The 27,082-nt window shown below is 35.8% G+C and overlaps 2 protein-coding genes across 3 annotated transcripts; one reads left to right on the forward strand and one right to left on the reverse strand.

Annotated features, from left to right (window-relative positions):
• Positions 1-1,284: 1,284 nt before the first annotated feature.
• Positions 1,285-21,296, reverse strand: LOC110105487 (EEF1A lysine methyltransferase 1). Of its 2 annotated transcripts, XM_020835018.2 has the most exons (5): positions 20,926-21,296; positions 8,229-8,387; positions 7,819-7,900; positions 1,842-2,005; positions 1,285-1,624 (listed from the first exon to the last, which is right to left on the reverse strand). In XM_020835018.2, exons 1-4 carry the CDS (start codon positions 21,226-21,228, stop codon positions 1,848-1,850), a joined length of 702 nt encoding a protein of 233 aa, XP_020690677.1. In that variant the 5' UTR covers positions 21,229-21,296; the 3' UTR covers positions 1,285-1,624; positions 1,842-1,847. The 2 variants fall into 2 exon arrangements, with proteins under 2 accessions (XP_020690677.1, XP_028551044.1); XM_028695211.1 differs by having other exon boundaries at positions 1,285-2,005.
• A 2,510-nt stretch (positions 21,297-23,806) lies between these two features.
• On the forward strand, positions 23,807-24,358 carry LOC110105437. The gene has a single exon (XM_020834945.1). The coding sequence runs from the start codon at positions 23,807-23,809 to the stop codon at positions 24,356-24,358; it is 552 nt and encodes a 183-aa protein (XP_020690604.1).
• Positions 24,359-27,082: the final 2,724 nt, after the last annotated feature.

Consider the following 27,082-nt stretch of genomic DNA (forward strand, 5'->3'; position numbering starts at 1 on the left):
TTTTTGTATTTGCATGTTCCTTATAAATATGCCTATCATGAAGGGTAATTAAGACGAACTCATTAATTGATAGCCTAAGCTCCCAACTAACAGACTAAGATGATTTGTGTCCGTTATGAATTTTTAATAAAAAATTAAAATTTTTGTAAAAAAAAAAAAAAAAACTACTTTAAGAAGCAATAAGAAAGTTATCCCAACAAAGTCTTAGCGTTATTGTTTGTTGCTTTAATCTCTTTTGCTTAGTGCTTAATCATATTTACTTTTGGTCCTAACAAGTTTTCTATGGCTTGTTGGAGTCTCATTCTAATATTTAGTTGATCACTAGCGAACTGAAGTACCATTTATGCTATAAAATATTCAGCATGAAGACGCAATACTACATAAATTCTATTGTATTTAAAGAGTTGTTCACTATTTTTTTCTTGCAAGAGACGAGAAACGTTGTTGCTGGCTATCAACTAATAGCATTATGAGTCTGTATTTTTTTTTATTAGTGGACATGATTATCTGACTTTGCAGTTATATTATTCATTTATTTAATATAATTTTATGCATTCTTTTGTGCTTTGCTAGTCATTTGTATTTGCATGTTCCTTATAAATATGTCAAATATGCCAATCATGAAGGCTAATTAAGACAAACTCACACACACATCACATATACAAAATTCGAACAACCTAAGCTCTCAACTAACAGACTAAGATGAGTTGTATATGTTATGAATTTTCGATGATGAATGTTAGCATTTTAACTATATTATGATGTTATTCATCTATATACAATAACTCAGAGACTATGAAGCAAACAATTCATATTATTTTGATTATATTTAAGGGCGATATTTATTTAGTTTGAGATAGTAAAACTTTATTTGAGTCAGTTTTATTAGTGAGAATGATGAATTTTAAACTGGTTTTCAAATTAATAGGTCCTAAATTTATTAATTGGAAAATAAATAAATTTTAAGTTTAATGTATATAAAATATATGCCCAGTAAGTTCTAAGTTATTATTTGTGCTTGCTTGAAGACTTTGGCTATTAATAAAAAAACTTTGGGTTCAAAATTTATATATATGATGTACGTGTGAGTTTATTTTAATGGCTCACATATTAAAAAAAAAAAATCTAATTTGTTTGTTAATATAATTGTAATAAGAATATTAAACGTAAATAAATATATTAATATATCAATGATTTCCTAATGTTTGTGCAATATATATATACAATTAAAAGTAATTATTGTTTTGAGCGTCGTGCGTAATTATCAAGTTAGGGTAAATCATCCCAAGCCAACAAGTTATCATGCCTTTGTTAAGAAAAAAACAAAAGGAATGTTGAGACATACACAAATAAATAAATGTTTGATTGCTGCAGAGGAAATCTTACAAAATTCTCACCACTATGAGAATAAAATCACAAAGGTTGCCAAAGACCCAAGAGTTGGAGAGATTATTCTTTGCAGACTTCAAACACAGTTCATCACACGGAGATCAATCAGAATGCGTTACATCAGCAGTACAGAGCTCCGTACTGAGCCGCAGTACCGAGCAGCACTGAGCCGGATACCGAGCAGGCCAGGGGTGACGTGATATATTCTGATTGGTCTCTAAACGGTGTTCGACGTCTGCACAGAATAATTTCACAATAAGAAAATAATCTACGAGTATGGAGATACTATCGCAGCTCAAATTGATCTATTGGTTGAGAGTTTTGCTTGGCAATCAAGAGATCTTGGGTTGAGTCTTGCGTATGTGAATCTATCTTAATTGGCCAAAATATCCCAAAAAAAAAATAAAAAAATAAAAAAAAGATAGGGTAGAGATGTGACTAATATTGATCACCTGAACTCATAAGTTCCTTAATTGCTCCCAACCACCTAGTCTCTGCCCTGGATCATAATTAGTGAAGAGTCTGAACTCATTTCCCAGCTTATTGGTGTGCTGAGGCCGGAAACCACAAGGATACACCTTTAAGAGCTTGGCTGCAACTTCCTTTTGCACCTCTCCTGCAAAAATGCAGAGAATTGTGCATCATGTATTTAAGTAGATGTCTGTCGAGCTATTATTCTGTAAGGACACCGGACGGGAGAACTGTCCGGTTAAGCATCCAGCGGTACCGAGCGCGGGTATCAAACTGGATACCTAACAATGGGGTGACGTGGTGCATTTTAATTAGTTTCCGGACGCCCTCCGGACTCCACACAAAATAATAAATCCAAATAATAAATCCAGTCCAAGGTGGTTTGTTAGCAATAGGGCAACCAAGCAAGGAATTCTGAGAAATCATTTTAGTCTATCGTATCACAAAAACACTGTAGCTAAAGAAAATGATGATCTCGCTGATGAGTTTCATTAATCAAAGTTCAATGGCACATTCCTTCAATACTTGACAAAACTTTCACTATAAGTCGTCATGGCTAGTTAGTATTTGGTACCAAGATCATTTAAAGTCATAATGGTACTAACCAAATGAATTCAGAAAGCAACCAAAGCTTCTTGTAAACTTAAAATGAAGTAGGCAAATCGCTTGAGCCTTGAGCTCCTTTATTTGGAATTTATTATAAGTTCTCTATATATTTTGATAGCTAAAAGCTAATTAGATTTGTTCATTTTTACTACTACTGGATAAATCTTGCTATATTAGTTTACTTGTATTAATCAAATGTAGCATTACACCTCGACCCTAGTTTCACTCTCTTACCTCTCTTTTTCTCTCTTTTTTTTTTACCTCTCTTACCTCTCTTTTTCTCTCCTCCTTTCTCTATCGAGCTCATTATTAACATTCTAGTGCCACCCAGACTTGGATTAGGACCAAAATCTTTTAGGTGAGGTGTGCGTGGACAATGTTTAACATGCTAAGTGAAGCAATGGATCACTTTAGATCAAAAGAAAAATTCAATACAAAATGATCAACAAATCTATCACTTATGAACAACATAATAAAAAGAAATACTTACCGAAAAAAATAATCCAAAGAATCTCAAAGTGCTTTAGACAAAATGATTTCTTATTCACACTCTCAATGAGCAAAATTTTATCAACTCCGCACGTCATCAACTTTATCTTCCCTCATTAAGCTCCATTAAAGTGTCTTCATCAAGATAAAGTGACGAAGAAATTTTTCATCCCCACCAATCCAAGAAACACTCCATCAAGCCAACCAATGCATGATCTCTTCATATTGCAGAAGCTCAACCTTCCCCAAAGTTCAAAATGCATGTTCTTGAAGCTTATAAAAGAAAATTAGGTCCAACCGATCATATTGCTTGATTTAAGTCGACAATCTCCTCACTATAAGCGATGTTGATAAATGTTAACTATTGTTTGAGAAGTTAAAAGAGGCACCATTTACATGATTCTCAAAACTTCATCCCAGAACATCACAAGTTTTAGCTTGGAATTCAAGTGACTTCTTTTCACAAAATCGTGAGCACACTAAAGCTTTTGAAACAATCCACGACATCATTAACTTGCATTCTAATGTCATACCTAAATTAATCCAAATGAAGAGAACATTCCCTGCCTACTCAAGTTCTTCTCACGCTTCTTACAATATAGCCCAGAAGGCCCTAGAAGCAGCCGCGCACCTCCTTGTTGCCAACACACCTTACAATATGGCACCAGAGTTTATAAAAATTTTCTAGCTATTTTTGTTCTGAATTTTTTATTCTAAAAAATTTGTTAATTCCTATTTCAAGGGAATTTTCAAGTTAAAAAAATGAAATAAATTGATAAGGTCACAGAGGAAAGAAAAAAAAAGTATATATATATATAATATATATATATTATTATCAAAATTTAAATTTTATGTCGAATTGGCCACCTAAAATCATTTTTAGTTGTTTGGGGCCTTCTTGAAGCCCTTCCTGATGTTTTTGTAGTGTCTAAAATCATATTTCAATATTTTGGATTTGATTTTGGCATTATTTGAAACCAAATGGATCTTTGGGGATAATTTGATGAGTTTTGAAGAATTCAAACAAAAAATTTGAAGAATTTTTACACCAAGAAACATACAAATGGCATTGAAGTTAGGTGGCAAATTTTTTAGGGCATATACTATTTTTTTTATTAAATTTGTAGAGATCATAGTTAGAAAATAGAGGGCAAATGATATGAATCATAAAATCAATCAAATCTAGCAAAAGTTTCTATACATTTTTTTAATCCAAAAATTAATCAAATTTAAATTTGAAAACTTTGAAATTATTTCAAAGTTATTGATACTTAATTTAACAAATTTATGATTAAACAAACAAATCCAACAAAGCCAAAATTATCAAAATTCGAGTCTAACCGACCTTATAATGTTAGCCTAAAAGTATGATAAAAAACTTTCAAATATTATTTGAAGGATCAAGCAAACTCCGCATTGTATACTTATCTTCAACAAGATCATCTTATGGAAACAATTCAAAAAATTCCATGACCGTATGAATTCAATTCATTTGGGCACCAAAATAGTAAGAAAAAAGAAAAATTTGTCAAGCAGGTCACATATCTCTATCTCCTTTCATTATGCCATGACTTACAATGTGACACCCTCGTGTGGTGCTCTTGGTGGTCGTCATCATTGCTTGCTATTTCGACCTACTGGGTGGCCAAGACTATCTACAAAATAATTAATCCAATGGAGTTATTTAATGCTCAAGATTGGTCTCGGTAATGAGAACATTTCTCCATAAAATAGGTGGTCTCAAGATTGTTTTCCTTTGGCTTTAAATTTAATCCCTACACCTTAAAATTATCGTTACTATGGGGAACCATCAACAATTTTGTTTTCCTCTCATCAAGACGATAAAATCTATATCAAAATTAGCTATGTTGAACCATCATTGTCTTGTGAATATAAAATATGGCCTATGCTCCAAGGTCTATTCTGGACAATCCAATCATCAAATTTTTTATCCATGAATTCAAATGCCCTCATGGGATTGAGAAATTCAAGATGATACCTTTTGTTCATCAATTGAAGACTTAGTCACCATCAACCACTTCTACACCAACATCGTCAACCACCAATTGTTCGCCAGACCATGCAAAGATTCTGAAGGGCCAATTGGGCCACATAATGGGCGGGGGATCATCTCTTTTTTTTATTAGTCAAGATGAGATATGATGCATATGTTGTTAATGATAACAAAAAAATTTACAGGATAATTCTAGATAAGGATTGTATTATCCCCCTCAAAATCTAAATAATAGGCCTTAGTTCTCATTAGTTTACACATTCTGAATTTGGAAGCACTCAAGTGTTATAGAGAATTATAGATTTCTTAACTACTTCTATAGCAACTTGACATACCAAGGCGCTCCCAAATCCACCAAACATCCCTCGCTCTATGTCGCTCGATGTCTGCAGTCAATCCAAATCCTGTAACCCAATGCTGACTTCAATCTACATCGACACCTACTATCATCTACCACCCTAAGTTGGCCCTCGGTTGACATTTATGCCAGTCATCGATCAAAATTAATGTCAACCATCTCCTACCCCTCGATGTTGGGCATCAACTGACAATGACATCCACCAATTGACATCCAAGTCTTAATATTCATCGAAGTCTAAATTTAGACATTCGTCAATATTCATTGTCCATAAACAATAGATGTCGAGCGTCTGCCAACTGCCAACAATTGATGTATTCTTACCATGTAGCCCCATCTCCTTTCTAGCAAAGAGAATAATCAAGCTAATTGCTTCTCGATGCCCCCTATCAACTTTCACGGATATTGGATGGTTGATAATCAATGCCAACAATAGATTAACGCCAACTGTAAATCAATGCCAACATTCCCTGCCAATCATCGCATAATACACACTAATAATAAGCATTCAATGTTCATCTGCTAGGCCGCCTAAACCCCTATAAGGAGAACAACCGAGCTTATTGCCTCCTAATGCCTATAGTCTCCCTTCACCAACATCATATGTTCATCAACCAACACCACCCAATGTCCATCAATGTTCACAGCTCAACGTTTGTTGATGTCTGAATTCGTACTCTTGTCAAAACCCTTTTAACATTGATGTTCATCATCCCTTATCAACCTTGTCAAAATATCCACCAAACAATGTTGCAAGATGTCAACAGTCAAATAATATCCAACTCCTAACGTCCACTACCATTTAATCAACATTTGTCAACACCCAAAATCCCACAATAACAGACGTCCAACAACCAACATTGTTCAAGATATGTAGTCAATAAATGCCCCCAGTTAAGGTTGTATAACTCCCCAAACCGCTTGTTCGTGTCCCACAACATACACCAACTACCTCCAGTCATCAACATCTTCGACCAATGATCACTGTCCTTCTTCGACATCATGGTTTTCTATTACTGCCAACAATTGTGGTGAAGAGGCTGATGGACAAACCATTGTAATCTCAATTCTAGCCTACCAGTTCTCACATTGGGCAAGGCTTTTCCAAAATTTTCGTCTTTGAATTTTTCATGTAAAAATCAGTCATTTGGATATGTATAACTTTGTATCTCTTTATCTGCATGTACATGATCTTCGTGCAAGCCAAAACATAATTCACAATCTTTATCATCGTGAATTTTCCAACACAATAATTATAGAAAATAATGATTATATAAATGGGAATATAACTTTTAAAGTTTAAGTTAAATGATTAAAATAATGAAGCTAATCGGGACTATTATATAATAAGAGAATATCATACCTACTTGAAGGTAAATTTTATTAAACTTCAAATAGGTCAACTATGTTGTATTGATATGAGTGTTGGACAGCAAGAAGCATTGATAGATAAGTTGAACAACAAAAAAATGAGAAAGTTAAGATGACTATGGTTAAATTAATATGATAGATTAAGAAATTATTATATTGGAGGTGATGATAAGAGTAATATCTATTAAAGATATGATGGTAAAAAATAAACTAAGATGATTTGGACATACATGATAAATGGTAGAAAATGCACCAATAAGATGAGAAAATAAAATTCATGTTAAATGATTTAAAAAATGTTAAAAATTGTAGATAACTTGAATATGAGTTTTGAAAAAAAAAACGTGCAAAAACAAGTTTGAACACATCACGAAACAATCACAGGGAAGAATGGAGAATGAAGATTTGTAAAACTATTGGGATAAAGCTAATGAACATGATGACAAAAACATTGTGATATATATTATTTTAGGCAAATGTACATACTTGGTTAAACTATGCAGATATTCCAAATAATAATTTTGCAGTTGTGCGACACGGGGACAAATAATGTGCAATGGAGTATAGAAAAGTAGTGAACTACAACCCAAATAGAAATTGAAAAATAAATTTAAATAAAGCAAAAGAAGGCGGCTTAAAAAGATTTTGTCAAATTGAAACATTTTAAATTTTGATTTTGAGAGGAGTTCATTTTCCCCGCCTCAGTTATATAAAGATCTGGCCTGATTGATATGGAAGACAATCTTAAATGCTTTTTAGGTTTCACTTCAAACAAGATTAATGAAACTTCGGGCGAATGGGTGCATATTTGTGCGCAGGGTTTGGCAACAACAGGACATTTAGCAATCCCCAACTTTGCAAAGAGAAGTCACATGGAAGTATCTAACCTATGAAGTTGCTTGTGTTTTTATCTGTGAAAATCAAGATGACATAATTTAGCTACCTAACAATGAAGTTGAGTTTAGGAGTAAGCTTCGCGTGACCAAAATTGAAGTGCATATTTTAAGGAAAAGATAACTCTTAAAATCTAATGACAAAAAGTTGTATCTGTGAAATAATTTAGAACTATACAGAAACCACAGAAAGTACATGCGCCAAGAAGGATGTAAAGAAAATTTACCTGTTAGAAGCAACAAATAAAGCTCTTCCCTCTGAGACAAATAGGAAATTGTGTGCGCTACTTTCTCCAAGCACTCCTTGCTCTATGCAACAAAAGAATCGAGGAATTACACATTAAATTTCTGCTTGATTGTCATTAAAAATGTCATAAGATAATCTGTTGTTTCAAATGTCCTTTGTACTTGGGTCCCAGTACAGCTTTGAGAAAGTTAAAACTTTGGACCAACACAAATCCTCAAGAACTCTGAGAAAGCAAGCATTTATGCCTTGAAGTATCACTAAACCATAGACCCAAAAACAATTTTGTCCAAACATGGTTAGCCAATTGATACGATTCAGGTGGTGAATTCTTATGCCAGATGTAACTCAGTTAAACTAGCGATATTTTTTATTTACAATCAATATACATACCAAATAAGGAGGGTCTGCAACAATAATTTTGTAGGCCTGTTCAGATTCTGGCGGCAATTCTTTTGGAAGGTTGTAGTCGTAGAATATATAATCACTACCATATTGTTCGAAGCGCTTGTCATACTCTAGTAATTGTACAGGAATACCAGGATCAATTTTCTGTATTTTTGAAAGTTTGCGACCATCAGTAGCAAGTTTACAGAAACAGTGTGGAAAACTGTAATAACACAAATTTTATAGGCACCAAGTTTCTTCCAAATATTGTAGGTATATCCTCGATATGTAAAGTCATCAAATTTAACCAAAAATACATACACAGAATCTGCATTAAAATTAAGGCCACAAGTTTAACAGAAAGCACTTTGACCAGAAGCAGCTAATAACCACATCTTCTAGCACAGTAGCAATCTTCCAACGAGCTTTAGCCTATCCTATAATGTTGTTGTTTTATGTAAAAAGAACATGAAAATAATTTACGACCAGAAAAAAGTAGAATATGGGATGCTAAGGTAGCATCACGTTTTAAGAGTAAATATGTGCTGGTTTTCTTAAAAAAATGGCAAGGGCGAGATATGTGACCTGATTTTAGATCGAACTAACACTTCAACGTAAGGTACCAAGAGTCATGAAGGAAAAAAATAAAATATGATCCAAACTTGCATAGAATTTAGAGTTGGGAGGTCAACAAAAAAAGTATGGCTATGTCAATTTACTCTCCAATAAAAAAAAAATACGCATTACAGTTCTGAACAACTGTGTGATGAAATAGTCATAACATGGAAAGAATATATGGAAGTGATAATGGGGAGCAGTTAACAATATATTAATTAGGAGTAGTTAATGGTGCTCTCTTGACGAAAACATCATAGTTAGGAACTCAATCATAAAAGAGCAATTTGGGCATGCTCAAGCTCCCAAAAGACAATAAAAAAGAAATTAGATGCTAGAAGGGAAATTCTTTCATTTTTCTTCATATCATCTCCTCAAATGGAATATTTATATAATACAATGCCTTGAGCTAATAAATCCTCCTGATTGCTCAATTATTAACTACTAAACTAATTACAAAATGGATCCACATCAGAAGAGAATAGAAGAGAGGGTGAATTCTCTCATGGGGGAGTAGTGGGAAGCAAGGAATCTTTTCAGTTGTCAAGCCCTCTATGAGAGGCATTGTCAATATAGGACAACTATTTGCTTGCATATCCATTATCAAATGTGCTTTTGACATAGCATGTAAATTTGATAAATGCTAGCAAAACATTAGTAAAGATCTAGCAATGTAAGGTAGGGGTGTAAATGAGCTGAGCCGGCTCGAACTCGACTCGCTAACGAGCTTATTGAGCCACAAGCTCGAGTTCGATATTAAACGAGCTCACATTCAAATTTAATTAAACTCAGCTCATCGGCTTGCGAGCCAGTTTAAATAAATTAAATAATAAAATATTTTTTTAGTTGCAATAAATATTAAAAAAATATTTTTTTAAAATTTTCTAATCAAGTCTTTTTAGGTCTACCTCAACCTTTCTTAACATAAGTCAAATCTAATACATCTACTTTCCTAATAGAGTTATCGGAAGGCCTCCGTTTTATGTGACCAAATCATATAAGGCGACTCGCTCTAATCTTATATTCCACTAGAGCTACTTCAACTTATTCACGTATATGTTCATTTTGTATCCTATCTCTAAGAGTAAAGCCACTCATCCACCTGAGCATCCTCATCTCTGCAACACTTAACTTAATATTATGTTTTTCTTTTAATGGCCAACATTCTGCATCATAAATCATTGCAGATCTAACCATCATCTTATAGAATTTTCTCTTAAGTTTGAGGGGAACTTTTCTATCACACAACAAGCCCGATGCATTCCTCCACTTCAACCATCCAACTTGAATTCTACTAATGATATCTCCATCTATTTCACCATCACTCTGAACAATAGCTCCAAGATATCTAAAACGTGTACTCTCATTAATGACTTGATCACCCAAAGTCACAATCTCCCTCACAAAAACTATTATTACTAAAATTACACTATATATTCCGTTTTAGATCTACCCAAACGAAATCCTTTAGACTCTAAGGTTGAGCTCCATAATTCAAGTTTACCTTCAACTCCCTTTCTAGTCTTATAAAAAAGAAGAATATCATCAGCATAAAGTATACACTAGAGTACAACCTCTTGCAAATGTCTAGTGATAACATCCATGACTAAAGCAAAACGATGTGGGCTTAAGGCCGATCCTTGATGTAATCCAACTGAAATAGGAAAATACTTGGTCAAACCACCTTGTGTTTGAACACAAGTAACAGCTCATGCATATATATATCCTTAATGACTTGAATATAAGTATTATTAACACATTTTTTTTCTAGAACTCTCCATAGCACTTCTCTTGGAACTTTATCATATGCTTTATCTAAATCAATAAATATCACATGTAGATCCACCTTGTTCTCTCTATACTTCTCCATCAAACTTCTCAATAAATATATAGCTTCCATAGTAGACCTACACAGCATAAATCCAAATTGATTTTGAGAAACATTAGTATCTCGCCGCAACCTATGCTCCATAACTCTCTCCGATAGTTTTAAAGTATGACACATTAACTTAATTCCTTTATAATTCACACAATCTTGTGAATAGCCTATATTCTTAAAAATAAAAATCAACACACTCATTCTCTACTCATATGACATCTTTTTAGTCTTCAAAATAAAAGTTAGTAAGCAAAGAAATTCCTACATCTCCTAAGCATTTCCGCACCACTATTGGAATATCATCAGGTCCAACAGCTTTTCCAAACTTCATTTTTTAAAAAACCTCTCTAACTTTGGTTTTACTAATACACCGATAAAAATAAAAATCTTTATTTTCATTTAGGGTGCTAAGGTCACTAAAGCCAATCGCATTCTCATAATCTTCATTGAAGAGTTTATAAAAACATCTCATTAACCTTTGTTGAATATCATCTTCTAATAAAAGCACTTTTTGTTCTTCATCTTTAATACACCGCTTAAACTAAATCATTACTACTCTTATATTTATGTTTGACTAATTTATACACATACTTTCGCCCTCTTTAGTATTTAATATATTATATAAATTATTAAAAACTAAAATCTTGGCATCTCATATTGCTTTCTTAGACTCCTTACAAGGCTCTTTATATATTTTTCAATTATCAGAATTTTTACAACTAAATTAATTTTTATAACAAATATTCTTTTTTTTTTCATCTTTTCTTGCACATTTTAATTTCACCACCAATTATTTTTACTATTAGAAGTCCCCTTGATACTCCAAGCACATCTTTTACAATATTTTTAATATCACTAGCTACTTTTTCTCACATAACATTAGCTTCCTCATGCACTGACAAAATATTAAGATCTAGTATCTTATTCTAAAAAATATTCTTTAAATACCCCATCTAATCCTAAGACAACGTTTTATCTTATTTTTTATTTATTTATCCTTTCATCTTAAAGTACAAAACTAATAAGCAATGTTTGGTACATAAATTTTCATTTAGAATAATTTTATGATCTTCGCAATCTAAATGATCTATTTTTCTTATAAGAAAATAATTAATCTAAATTTTACTATATCCATTTTTATAAGTGATGAGATGATCATTTTTGTCTTAAATAAAGAATTACAAAATTATAAGCTTAAAAAAATTCTAATATGGTCTTACCATCTTCATTAGTCATTCCAAATTCATAGCCACCATGAATGCTTTTAAAATCATCTATCTCTCTACCAACATGTCCATTTAAATCTCCTTAAATAAAGATTTTTTCTTCAAGAGGTAAATTTTATATTAATTCTTTTAAGTTATTCCAAAATTTTAATTTCGAACATATATCTAAACCTATATGAGAAGCATAAGCACTTATAATATTAATAATCTTAACATCAATAACAATCTTTAAAGCTATAATTATATCTCCAATTTCATTAATTTTTATAATATTTTCCATTAAACTCTTATCTATAATCACATATGCATCATTTATAGTACAACTCTTACTAGAATATTATAGTTTAAATCCTAAACTATCAATCTCCCAGCCTTCTATCAAACCCATTTAGTTTTATGAATGCATATAATATTTATTTTCCTAAGAATAATAATATTTATTAATTTCATTAATTTGTCTGTAAGAGTACCTATATTCCAAGTTTCTATGATCTAGGAACCCTTGCCTATTTAATATTGCACCTGGGAGTCCGTGCCACAGCCCTTGCACACTTGTTGTTGTATGCAGGCCAAATACGGAACACCTAGCATTAACACAATGTATTAAATGATTCATGTTATGATTATTCGACAAGTTTTATGCTGGTTGTCGACTGTCTAATACAACCCTCCACTTTTCTCATATAGGACTTGAGATCTAGCAACGATAGTGTTCTATAATATTGTAGCCAACAAAAATAAATCTTTTAATACGGGTAAATTAGAGAAGAGTGACATAGTAGGGAGATTTTAAAAAGCGAGGCAAATAGCTGCCAAAATGGTTCAAAATGCAGTACCCATTAACAGATTTTATTAAAATGGTCTATAAGCAATGATGACAATCTTTAATTAATTTCCTTGAGTAGAAGATTTTTATTAAAAATTATCATTCAACATAGTTTGGTTCCATTGGATACAATAGTGAACTCCTGATGTACCATAGAAGCAAAAACAACAAACAACAATATAAAAACTACAATAAAATCAAAATGATGGCTGATTTTTTATTAAAACTTCAATAAGAGAAAATAAGATACAAGTGATCTACAATTCGAGAGGTAGATCGACTCTCCCAATCAACCTAGAAATCGCTAGGAAGCCCTCAAAGAAAAGAACTACAACAAGCACCCACAAAACTTATCAATAACATGATCTAAACAATTAAACATAATTAGGATAAATTAAACATAATTCAGAAAACCTTCCTAAACAATTAAATACTTCATAAATAATATAAACATAATTTAAATTTTTTTTCTAAATAATTAAATATGATTTAGGAAACCTTCTTAGATAAATTAAACTTAATTTAAGAAACCTTTCTAAACAATTAAATACTTCCTAAAAAGTATAAACATAATTTAGGAAACCTTCATAAACAATATAAACATAATTAGGAAACCTTCCTAAACAATTCCCCTTGATTAAGAACATTCTAAATGTCTTCCCCTAGGCCCCATAAGGTAGGCCCCCTTGGCATATCAATACTTCACTCTCAAAGAGCCACCTAATCCTCAAGGTGTAAGGAAGGGAACTATCTCCTAATCATCTGTTTTAACAACAAAATTTGCTTCCTGTCGAGAATCGCTTAGCACATGATCTAGTTTTATATCCTTCATTATCTACTCGTGCTTCACTTGAGAGAATATACTATCTTTCAACAGTTTAACATCTTTTCCAATGCCTTCACTTTTTATCCACTTGCTCCAGTCATCCCAGTCATTAACTATTTTTTTTCACTCAAAGGCAAAAAGATTAAAAAGAAACGACTCAAAAAACCATGTGATAATAAGGAACCACATGCATGCAGTGAGAAGCATAAAGGTTGTTGAATCAGTAGTTGTAGATCCATAGATCTGATAAACAATTAGTGGAAGCATAAGTCCCAAATCCTTTGTAATGACTTCTAGAGTACATCTTGTACTTCTATGCAAACTTTACATGTCGCCCAACAAATCCTCGCCCAATTGCTCTATATTTGGTTCTGCCATTTAGGATTGTCCATCCAAAGTAATGAGATTTTGTTCCAAGCAAGAATGTAAAAAAAACTAAGCATAATAGAAGTTACATGATGATTGCCCAATGCAGTTTTGAATCCCCTTTTCAACCCAATCTCCATAATCATGGGTAAGACAATCAATGGACCAAGCTAGATGGCAAATTGAGAAGCCATAGCAGCCTTCAGAGGATTATTTCCTCTCATCAGTACCTGTTTTATAATGGTTGACTCAAGCCCACTTAATGACAGGTAAGGCTTGCCATAGAGGAAAAGGTGGACTATGATAACAACCATCATTGAGCTGACATGGAACCCTACAATCGTGTAGTAGGAAAGCATGCAGAAGAAGTCAAATCAGTGGCCTAAGTGATAGATATCTCTGCTAAGTATTTGTTCTCCATTGTTACAGGCAACCTTTGCTTCAAACAGGGAGATTTAGTTGAGTTCGACATCACGACCCTTCCCAACCTGAGTATACTCGTGGTGGGTAATATTTTTGCCTTAATGTCGAGTTGAATCCTGCAAAGAAATCCTCACTTAGGTAAATTCCATGAGAAGCCTTGCTTATGTCACCTCTAATGATGTGAAAAATTATATCAAATACATTTGCATGCCTGTATTGGAAGCAGTCCTTCGGTGGAGTAACCATACCTCTTTGTCCAATTGTAACAAAACTTGTTTCTTGGTTTGACATGAACCATCATAAAGATGAAATACTTACTGAAAAAATGTGCCCACGTACACCAAGAATGGTTGGTGGGCGCAGTCCATAGTCTTCCTTGAATTCTTCTAAAAGATTCCTCATTTTCAAAGCCTCTTCCAAATAGTTATCCTAGTTCATATCAATTGCCTGAAGAGTCTCCCCTTTGGTAAAGACAACTGCATGGTTTTTGATTTTCTAGCTCACCTTTACCAATCTTTGCTGCTCATGCGATAGATTTCCTGATCAGCACCATCATCTTGGCCTTGCAAGTTTATTTCTTTGCCCGCTTCATTCACACCTTTTCCTTTGTCGATCTGTTTATCCTTGGAAGAAGCTTGTGTATCGCTCATTGAACTCTCACTCTTCTTCTTCACATTTATTCGCATATTCAACATTTTCACCCTAGGATCGCCACCACCCCAACAACTTCTTCCTCCTCCAGTGTAGTGGTTGTCGTGATCCCTCAATGTTTCCCCCGTGTATCGAAGGGTGGGACTCCCATATTTCTTCCATCTGCTTCACATGACCCAATCCCCATGGCTTGCCTCATCCTCCTCCTTCGATCGTCCACTCTCCTTACCCAAAAAGCCTCCCATAGTGGTCGACCACTCCATCACCTCCATAATAAAACTCCATTCATGTTACTCCCGAATCCAAAAACCCTACTTCCCCCTTCTTGGAGCCCTAGGAAATGGCTCTTGATGAAATGAGCTCTTTTCACCGAACTCTTTCCGCACGATCTCATTCCCTTTAGATCCAACCAAGGGAATCCCAATTAAATCTTGATTAGGGTTAGCAATTGGATCGCATCTCCATGAGCTTTCTCATCATCTCCTTCAGAATATGCTTTCCCTTTGGTTCAACCCTAGAAATCACCGGTGAAGCTTTCGAATGCATCTAGATCATTTTCTTCATCATATCTTTCAAATTCTCAAATCTTCCTTCTATCGCTGAAATATGTTCATTCATCGATCTCGCATCTGCTCGTAGTTGCCCTACTTCCCCTTCTAACTTTTCTTCAAAAGCCTCAACTCTTCTTCCGACCATTAGTACTCGAATCAAGGCTTTAACAACAAAAACCAGCAATTTTGATGCAAATCTAGCCTTCAAACAACAAAATTCAGCAAACAGAGAGAACAACTCAACAAAAATCAGTGAGGAAAGCTTGATATTTTGGTCCAAGACACCGCTCTGATACCAATTTGATACGTCTTAGAAGCAAAAGCAGCAGACAACAATATACATTTGATCTACAATTCGAGAGGTAGATCGACTCTACCAATCAACCTAGACGCCGCTAGGAAGCCCTCAAAGAAAAGAACTACAGTAAACACCCACAAAACTCATCAATAGCATGATCTAAAACCCTAGACAACTCCCCTTTCCATAACACATATAGAACATTCTTAAACAATAAAACATAATTTATAAAACCTTCGTAAACGACTAATCATAATTCAGGAAACCTTCCTAAACAATTAAATACTTCATAGATAGTATAAATATAATTAAGAAAAAATTTCTAAACAATTAAATATGATTTAGGAAACCTTCTTAAATAATTAAATATAATTTAGGAAACCTTTCTTAATAATTAAAGACTTCCTAAAAAGTATAAACATAATTTAGAAAACCTTCCTATATTAATTAAACATAATTTATGAAATCTTCCTAAACAATATAAACATAAATAGGAGACCTTTTCAAACAATTCTCCCTTAATTAGGAACCTTCCAAAACAACTACCCTTGATTAGGAATCTTCTAAATATCTTCCCCTGGGCCCCACAAGATGGGCCTTCTTGGCATATCAACTCTATCAAGTAAAATCAACAAAACTTGAGAAACACCAAATATGCTAATATAGACAATGCTCTCTAATTTAATCTCTAAAAGATGCTCTCATCCTTTACTTGCCTTTGAATTATAAGTCGCACTAATAACAATTAAACAAATGGCAATACTTTACAAGTAATTTTCTTTTGATGATTAGGTAGAGGTAGACCTAAAAAGACCTGGTTAGAGAATATTAGAAATTACTTTCTTTATTAGATTTAAATGAGAATTTGACTCTTAACAGGACAATAAAGAAAAAGGATTTATATAGCCCCGAGAAAAAGGATTCATGTAGCCCCCCCCACGTAGTGTGGTAAAGGCTTGCTCCAAACTTTTATAATGTCTCAATTTAGTCCCCGAGTTATTAAAAAATATCTCAATTTGGTTCCGAGGTCAAATATAACAGTTAAAGTTAACCTCAACAGTTAAATGTGAGGGTATTTTGGATATTATGGTATATGTGAGATTATATTATTATTTTATATATTTTATCATTTATCATATTAAAATAAATAAAAAAATTATAATAAAAGTTAACCACGTTTATTAATTATTTACTCTTGTTATTTAGTTGGTCAACTTCCATTATGATTTTTATACTTATTTTAATATGATAAATAACAAAACATATAAGAAAATAATAAAATCTCACATACACCATAGTATCCAAAATACCCTCATATTTAATCGTTAAGGTTAATTTTAACTATTATTTTTTACAGTAATCAAATTAGAATATTTTCTGATAGTCGGGGGACTAAATTGAATCATCATGAAAGTTTGTGACTAAATTAGATATTTACTAATAGTCGGGGGACTATTTTGAACTTTTACTCTACAATTATTATTGAATAATAATTGAATGAATGCAAATTATTTATAAGCAATTTAGTGATCTTTGTATCTACACTATGTGCGTGGATCACCCCAAGTTTTGTATATGGAACTAATCCTCTTCCACCTCCATCAAAATTTTGTATTAGATTTTGCATTCGTAACTATGCAAGCCCTAATCTCACAATTTCTATACAAATGCTTCACTAGCACATGCCTTACCCTGCAAATGAACTCATCTCACAATCATAAAGGCCGCCATCAACACATGCAATTGCATGCATTTTCGCTGCATCAACTCACTTAAGCATTTTTCATATGCAGAATTATGTCCACCGCTAAAACAAAACTTCTCTCTCCACCTACATCCAACATGTGCATACCATGGCTAGTATTTGCATTACAAGTAGCCTTCTGATCATGATTCACTCAACCTCCCAATCTTCACATACATCCATGCCGCTCCCACACCAGATACCACAGCCTCGCACACTCTCATCACAAGCATTCCCCTATACATTGCTCTTATACTAATGCGCTCTCAATCACATGTGTCCCACACTTATTGCTTTGCTCGCACTATGACCTGATATCATGCTAGTCTGCACTCATGTCATCCAAAAATCTCATTTCTTCTATCCCTAACCTTTGCACACTTTCTTTGGGCATCATCCTTCACCCTATTGGCGTGTGTCACGAGTCCCACATTGCATTCATTTGTAGCCTGCACATTTCTTCTATCATATGCCTACTACTATGATTATAAAGAACAACTTCCACCTTGCTCCTAATGTTTATGTGTGCATGCCAATGCACAACTTGTCACCTGTCACTCATCATTGATTATTGCAACCACCAACAACTGACAAGAGGTCTATTGCATGCATGGAGATCACAACTATAATGTTCGACCCAACTACGTTAATGTATAATCTTTGTTGATATTGGATAATTAGTGCTGCATGAAAAATCAATTAATTTATGTCCAATAAAAACTAGTCAAACCATGATCATATAAATTATCCTACTTAGTGAGATTTACATGCAACTATGCAAGTGAACTGAGAACTCTACCAAAAATTATCCAGCTTATTGTCAAATGATCATGAAGTTATTTTCTATATTCTTAACAGCACTAAATTTTATTTTTATAGTGGAAGAAAATTGATTCAGCTTGTAATGAGACGTGCAAATAATTGCTTCAAGTAACTCTATTAGTTAACAAACTTGTTAGATTGTACTACCATACTGCATTAATATTGTTTACGTACTACATTAATATTGTTTGCAAGCATGACACTATAAAAAATTCAAAATAATTTTGATGAGTATCTTACCCAAATTTATCAAATTATCAATAGCCTATTGGTAATGATGAAAAATCTAAGCTTTTAGAAATTAAACTTAGGCAAATCATTGATAGGCTAGAGACTAATATAAGCATCTTGAAAGAAATAAAGAAACACTTGCATAGACAAACTGCGGAACCACCTATATGTTAGAGCAGGCAATTGCCCACCCACCGTTTTTATTTTTATTTTATTAGGAGATAATTGCCCAATAGAAGCATATTTTTTTTAATTAAAAACCTTAGCCCTTCCCCTACCTATCCCACCACCAGGCCCCATCGCGAAGACGCATGCAAGGGAGGATTTGTTTAGACAAAATTGATTCTTTTTTTTGGAAATAGAGAGAATTTGTTGTTTGCAGTCTTCTAATCATGTAGCCTGTAGCTTTCAAAAAGTTTGTTTTAGCTTTGGAATTTAATTAACTTCTTTTTCTTGTTTTTAACCTATCCTCAAAGAACAGTTAGCTTACAAGAAAGGAAGGTTATATTATTTTCAAGCATAGTTTTTTTGCTAGTTTTGAATTTCCCTATTGCATTTTAAACTAAAACTGCTTTTTTATCCTTTTTTTTTTGAAAGAACAGTGCTGAAGTGTGCTTATGAGAGCAGTTTCCTACTCTTAACTTTTTATTAAAAATCTATCTATCTCTCTTATTGAACTTACCTTCCCCTTCTTCTCCTCTTGTTTGCAATGAATATTATATCTTTATGATTGTAAGAGCTTGAGGAAGGAAATTTAACATTTGAAGTGGCCTTCCAATCGATTGAGGTAACTCATGTTTTCTAAAGGAAAGTTAATACGACGATGATAGCTTTTAGTTCAACTCATTTATTCTCTATATATATCATTCTTCACTTTCATTTTGTTATCATATTAGTTTATGCAAGTTATACTTAAACAAATGAGAGAGAATAATAATCACTATTCTTGTAATCGTTTAAATTACTTGATATTTGAAGAGGAAAGAAAAAGTGATGATTGATATTGACAATCTTCTGGCTGACATTGGGTTTTGATCTTCAATTTGGAGCTATGATGTTAATTAAATGGATAAAATTTGAACAATACATTTGGTAAAGGGATCAGATAAGCTAAAAAGTTATGATTCCCCCAGACAATGATGATAATTTTGCATAAAAGTTTAATCTTTAAGTAGGATTGCCCTTGGCCACGGAAAAAATGTGAAAAAAATCATCTTTAAGCAGGATTGCTAATCTTGTAAAATAAAAGGTAAGTAAAAAAGAATGATTTGTATTCCTTAGTTTATAAAACTATTATCTCGACATTAACTTTACTAATTGCTACTACTATAATCGAGACAATTATCAAGCATCGATTGCGTAGAAAATGGGTGATAAGTGGTTTAATGGATGCCTAATATCTTACATTCAGAAAGAAGTATTTGACTTGGTTTCCAATGAAGTTGTCATGCAATATAATCAACAAATGCAAAATAGATTGACAATCTTATGATCATTGTTCAAATCATCAATCGTAATGACATGTAAGGCATTATTTTGAGCTATGTATTATCCATTTTATTCTTTTTTTAATATTAATTCATTTATGTAATATACTTGCTCACACTCAAAAAGGAGGTTAGTGCACAAATAGTTGTCAATGGGGGCATCCACTAATAGACAAATCTCTATACCATAAAATCTTTCACTTGACACTAAAATTTATTATAGAATCCTTGAGGAGTTATTTGATGATTTAGACTAGTCTACACAATCCACCTATCATGCGCAAACAAGGAGACCTATCCTGACTTATCCTTTGCATCTATATACCACTTCCCTCATGAATTTTTCATCTAAAATTCAAAAGCCAAGAACGGTAACAATATGTTTGGGTTGAAGGAATTGGTGGAATGCTTCACAACTACATATTGGGAGTAATGTTCCACTGAAATCAGTAGAAAATTGTAGTTACCAAAAAATTGTGAACAAATATATTTTTCCATCGACAATTCCCTATCCAACCCTAATGAAAAACATATGAAAATTTTATCAGATGCGTTATGTGACCAGCAAGGCCCTCCATAAAAGAAACAAAAATTCAATTTCTCATTTAAAAAAAAAATCTTTCACTAAACTACTCCTCAATCAAACAAGTGAAGTGAAATAAGTTTCAATTAAATTTCTTTATTATTTCCTTTCTTGCTTCATTTCTTATAATTCCATCAAACCGAACCGAGCCTAAATGACGAGAAAACCAACTCACCTTGAGATATGCGTAAATGGTAGGGCAGGCAACGCAGGCTACCGGAGAACGAGTGGAAGCAAAAATGTCTTTTATCTCCTCCGCAATAGTCTCCGCTGTGTGTCGATCGTACCAGAACTGGCTTAGCCTCCAGTCCTCCGCTACCAGCTTCACGTCCTCCAAACTTTCACCGGTCGCCGAGCTTTGCTCGCTTAGGAACTCTCTCAGAGCTTGAAGGGTATGCTCGCTGAGTGTTGGGTAGTCATCCTCTTCATCAATGACCTCCAACGATGGATTATGCCTTTCTTCCTGCTCGACCGACATTGTTTTGGAACTAGTAGGTGACCCGAAGATCGATCGCCGTGAAAGAAATCGGTCCTCCTTTGTATAGCTTCGTCGAATACTCTGAATAAATTATATATATATATATATTCTCAAAAAATTATTTTGATCGGTCACGAATCTCGAGGCAAAAAGTCAGTTGAAGACTTCAAAGATTAAATTCAGTAGCATCTGAACTCCGATTTCAGCGAGCTTACAGTCAAACTGAGCGTCTCGGAAATACAAACCAACGACACCAAATTCAACCCAATCCGAGCCCAAATGGGTCCGAATTAAGGACCCGAAGCGTTGTTGGAAGGTTCAAACCTTAATTTGAGTTACCAAACGGTCTTCGATTTTAACGAGCTTATGCTTGAATCGAACGGCTCGACGAGACGAATCCAACGAGCCCAAGATAGACAAATTTTGACATCATTAAGGCCTCCAAATGTCCAACGAACGGTGCACGATCGAAGGGTTCAATATCGGCCGTCCGTTCAAACCACTCCCTATTCGCCCCTGATCTCACACCTATTTACGAGTCATGTCACTCCAGAAAACTATAAATAGAGCCCTCGTTCTTCACAAAGGGAACTCAAGTGAAGAGAGAGAATAAGAAGAGAAGAAGGAAGAGAAGGGAGAAGCTCCTCCTCGACCACCGCTGGAGCTCTTCCCGCCGCCTGAAGACGCCGGAACTCTGCCGGATTTTTGGGAAACGCCGAGAATTTGCAGAACTTTGTAAACTTGCTTGAACAAATGAATTGTAATCTGATTCCCCCGACTTGTGGGACGAGAGAGCTTCTTCCCCATACTCTCCGACGTCATTCCCTTCTTCAGGATGGAAAGTTACTCCATTTTGATCGCAAGCAAAAACGGGAGCTCGCTATATCTCTCTTATACACGGTTCTTCGGCCAAATCCTTTGGGACCCAAAAAACAGCGGGTCGGGTCGGCGTCTTTTCTTCCTGCTACGTGGCGCTAATACATTGGTGTCCGAACGTAGAGGAACATATGTTCACCGGACCAAATAAAAGTTCCCTTTGTATAGCTTCGTCGAATACTCTGAATAAATTATATATATATACATATTCTCAAAAAATTATTTTGATCGGTCACGAATCTCGAGGCAAAAAGTCAGTTGAAGACTTCAAAGATTAAATTCAGGAGCATCTGAACTCCGATTTCAACGAGCTTACAGTCAAACTGAGCGTCTCGAAAATACAAACCCAACGACACCAAATTCAACCCAATTCGAGCCCAAAAATCAAGGACCCGAAGCGCTGTTGGAAGGTTCAAACCGTAATTTGAGTTACCAAACGGTCTTCGATTTTAACGAGCTTATACTTGAATCGAACGGCTCGACGAGACGAATCCAACGAGCCCAAGATAGACAAATTTTGACATCATTAAGGCCTCCAAATGTCCAACGAACGGTGCACGATCGAAGGGTTCAATATCGGCCGTCCGTTCAAACCACTCCCTATTCGCCCCTGATCTCACACCTATTTACGAGTCATGTCACTCCAGAAAACTATAAATAGAGCCCTCGTTATTCACAAAGGGAACTCAAGTGAAGAGAGAGAATAAGAAGAGAAGAAGGAAGAGAAGGGAGAAGCTCCTCCTCGACCACCGCTGGAGCTCTTCCCGCCGCCTGAAGACGCCGGAACTCTGCCGGATTTTTGGGAAACGCCGAGAATTTGCAGAACTTTGTAAACTTGCTTGAACAAATGAATTGTAATCTGATTCCCCCGACTTGTGGGACGAATCAGCCATTTGTAATTTGTAAAATACTAGTGGAATTTTTTCAACTGGGCGAGGCCCCGTGGTTTTTTCCCTTTTTGGGTTCAAATTCATAAACTCTACCGCCGCGTATATTCTAGCACGCAACAGTTTAGTGCCGTCTGTGGGAAACACTATCCCACAACTTCAAGTATTGATACAATGGTCAACAGGCGTAGCAGTCGCATCATTGAAGCTTCCCGCTCCAACTCCCACCAATCCAGAAATCTATCTGCAAATCACAGACGCCCGATGTCTGCCTCTTTTCATTATGGGGGGCAGAATGCTGCCGGAGAAGGGACCTCAGGACCTTCTTTAGAAGAAAGAATCTGAAAGATGGAAGAATCTCAGAATGAAATCCTTCAACTCTTGCGAGATAATCAACAGCCGACATTGGATGAGGTCCTTCTCCGTTGGGATCCACAAAGGGTTAAAGATGTTCAATTCGAGCATCTTCAAGAAGAGATTCATCTTCCTCCACCTAGGAGACATCCTCAACGCATCCTTCCCCCTCGACTAAGTAGCCTCGCATACTTTCGGATCTCTCAGAAGGCTCTGCCCAACCACACATTACGGAACTCCCTCACAATGTCATGCGTCACGAACTGAGAAGATTGGTACGGAAAGAGTTCCCCTGATGAGATGTGAGGCATGCTCTCCGACAGAGGAACTTCCAGGAGTCATCACCTCTAACTGAAGCCATTCTTCAACACCACATTTTGGTCGAATTCAAAGTACCAAACGTTGAGTCCTACGACAGGACAACCAACCCGTATGAGCATATTAACTACTATAGAACCATCATGCATATTCAACGAGCATCGGACGCGCTCCTCTGCCAGGTCTTTCCTGCCACCCTTAAAGAACAGGCCCGAACGTGGTTTTACTCGCTTCCACCTGGAACGATCCCCTCATTTATCAAATTGGCCAAAGTATTTGTCGAACAATTTGTGGCCAATCGAAGAATTGCTAAGGATTCTTCCCACCTCTCCGGGATCCGTCAAAATGAGAGAGAATCGTTGAAGGAGTATTTTCAACAATTTTTCACTGAAGCACGACAGATTCCCGGAGTAGACCCTAAATTACTCAGATGGGTCTTTCTTGGAGGTCTTCATCCTGGCCCCTTCTATTCAGCACTCATGCGCGACACTGTTCATTCATATGCTAACCTGATCCATCGCGTGGAGGCACAAATTTCTACAGATGAAGCTATAAATGCTCACATGAAGCAATTTGAGCAAATCAACGGGAAGCGCAAAGGTGCACATGGGATGGACAATTCATTTTCACAACATAAAAAGCAAAGGCAGAATGATCTACCTCCTAGGCCTCCATTACCGCGATGGGAACCCTGACAGGAGAAGGAGTATACCCCACTCAACACGTCTCGAGCAAATGTATTGATTGCCGTTCGAGATCAAGATATATTAAAATGGCCAAATCCTTTGAAGTCGAACACAGGAAATACAAATCAGTATTATCACTTTCATCGAAGTCGTGGTCACACCACCGAAGCCTGTAAGCAACTCAAGGATGAGATTGAAAGACTTATCCGCCAGGGCTACCTTCGACAATTTATTCGGGATCCACCTACCCGTGAGGAAGCTCGTCCCGTTGGGGGGAAAAATCAACAATAAAGATAACCATTGAATAATATTCGAGTGGTTGGAGAGATTGAATGATCACGCACTATGTGCATTTGTATTAGCAATACTACTTATCTTGTTGTCTCTTTTATGTTGAGTAGGGTGTCACTTTGATATCTCTAATATCTTCTTTCAAGTTAAATGTTGTATTGTCACCGTACGTAGATCTTATGTATTGAGTACATTATAATTTGTATATCCCTGACTCATACGAAAGAACTATTTTACTATCTTACATGATGTAGTAATATAATATTCATATTATTGTGATATTATTTTCTCTTGTGAAAGATAAAATTTTTTTCAAACTCTTTCTCCGTGATTTGAGAAATACATAATCTACGTTGTATCTCAATCACCAGCTGATCAATCAAGGGGGATTTGATATGACCTCTTCCACACAGGTTAACGTCATCGAGCAAAGACTCCGACATGCAACCTCGGATAGGTCTCACATCCTTGGTGGATTCTCTCGACCTCTTCTACACAGGTTAACATCATCGAGCAAAGACTCCGACATATAACATCGGAAAGGTCTCACATCCTTGGTGAATTCTCCCGACCTCTTCTACACAGGTTAACGTCGTCGAGCAAATACTCCGACATACAACATCGGAAAGGTCTCACATCCTCGGTGGATTCTCTTGACCTCTTCCACACAGGTTAACGTCGTCGAGCAAAGACTCCGACATACAACCTCGGATAGGTCTCACATCCTTGGTGGATTCTCTCGACCTCTTCCACACATGTTGATGTTGTCGAGCAAAGGCTTCGACATAAAACCTCGGATAGGTCTCACATCCTTGGTGGATTCTCTCGAGCCCTTTTACAAAGGTCAATATCACCGAACAATATTCCGAGTAAACAATGTTCTCTCTATAAAGACTCCAAGAACGCAAGTGATTGATAAATCTATCACTTATACAAAGAATTCAATCAGTATAAAATTTCGGAACAAATATTTTCAGACTTCTACTCGTCGTCGGACTTCTGCTCGTCGACGAACTTTCGTTGGTCTTCTATCCGACATTATACTTCTACCCGACGTCGGACTTCTCCCTATCATCGAACTTCTACTCATCAGCGTACTTCTACTCGTCGTCAGACTTCTGCTCGTCGACGTACTTTCGTCAGTCTTCTACCCGACGTCGGACTTCTACCCGTCGTCAGACTTCTGCCCGTCGATGGACTTTCATCAACCTTCTACCAGACATCGTACTTCTACCCAACGTCGTACTTCTATCGGACGTCGGAATTCTACCTGTCGTCGGACTTCTGTCTGTCAATGGACTTTCGTCGGTCTTCTGCCTGACGCCGTATTTCTACCCGATGCCGGATTTTTACAGTTCAACAGATTTCTCGAAGATCAGAGGGCGGAAGAAATCCTAACTTTTGCACTAGAGGAGGGGTGTTAAGTCGAGCAGGAAAAATTTTCCACTCGTAAATAGCGGAAGCCTCAACTGTCGGAAAGCCAGAGGGGCAGAAGAAAAATCCCCTAACTCCTGCACGAGAGGAGGGGCACTAATCCGAGCAGGGGAAATTTTCCACTCGCAAATAGCGGAAGCCTCAACCGTCAGAAAGCCGGGGGGAGGAGAAGAAAAATCCCCTAACTTCTGCACCAGAGGAGGGGCGCTAAGTCGAGCAAGGGAAATTTCCCACTCGCAAATAGCGGAAGCCTCAACCGCTGGAAAGCTAGAGGGGCGGAAGAAAAATCCCCTAACTCCTGCACGAGAGGAGGGGCGCTAATCCGAGCAGGGGAAATTTCCCACTCGTAAATAGCGGAAGCCTCAACCGTTAGAAAGCTGGGTGGAGGAGAAGAAAAATCCCCTAACTTCTGCACGAGAGGAGGGGCGCTATGTCGAGCAGGGGAAATTTTCCACTCGCAAATAGCGGAAGCCTCAACCGTCGAAAATCCAGAGGGGCAGAAGAAAAATCCCCTAACTTCTGCACGAGAGGAGGGGCGCTATGTCGAGCAGGGGAAATTTTCCACTCGCAAATAGCGGAAGCCTCAACCGTCGAAAATCCAGAGGGGCAGAAGAAAAATCCCCTAACTCCTGCACAAGAGAAAGGGCGCTAATCCGAGCAGGGGAAAATTTTCCACTCTCAAATAACGAAAGCCTCAACCGTCAGAAAGCCGGGGGGAGGAGAAGAAAAATCCCCTAACTTCTGCAATACATGAGGGGCGCTAAGTCGAGCAGGAAAAATTTCTCACTCACAAATAGTGGAAGCCTCAACCGTCGGAAAGCCAGAGGGAGAAAAGGAGAAGGTGCAAGTTTCCTAAAGGCTTTAGAGGCCTATTTATAGGTTCCGGAGAGATAAAGGGGGAGTTATTATCATTTTTGAAACCCCAAATTTTTCTAAATTTTTTTTTGAACTTTTCGAAATTTTTTGGGATTTTTTTTGGAATTTTTTGGACCAAAAAACTGCTATTTT

The sequence above is a fragment of the Dendrobium catenatum genome, unplaced genomic scaffold, assembly GCF_001605985.2.
Source record: "Dendrobium catenatum unplaced genomic scaffold, ASM160598v2 fragScaff_scaffold_621, whole genome shotgun sequence".
Lineage (NCBI taxonomy): Eukaryota > Viridiplantae > Streptophyta > Magnoliopsida > Asparagales > Orchidaceae > Dendrobium > Dendrobium catenatum.

Coding starts and splice junctions, on each gene's coding strand:
- LOC110105487 (XM_020835018.2), bottom strand. CDS start 21,228: ATGTCGGTCGAGCAGGAAGAAAGGCATAATCCATCGTTGGAGGTCATT. Junction 8,388..20,925: donor CCATTTACGCATATCTCAAG/GTGAGTTGGTTT, acceptor TCAAAAATACAG/AAAATTGATCCTGGTATTCC. Junction 2,006..7,818: donor TTATTTGTTGCTTCTAACAG/GTAAATTTTCTT, acceptor GCATTTTTGCAG/GAGAGGTGCAAAAGGAAGTT.
- LOC110105437 (XM_020834945.1), top strand. CDS start 23,807: ATGCATATTCAACGAGCATCGGACGCGCTCCTCTGCCAGGTCTTTCCT.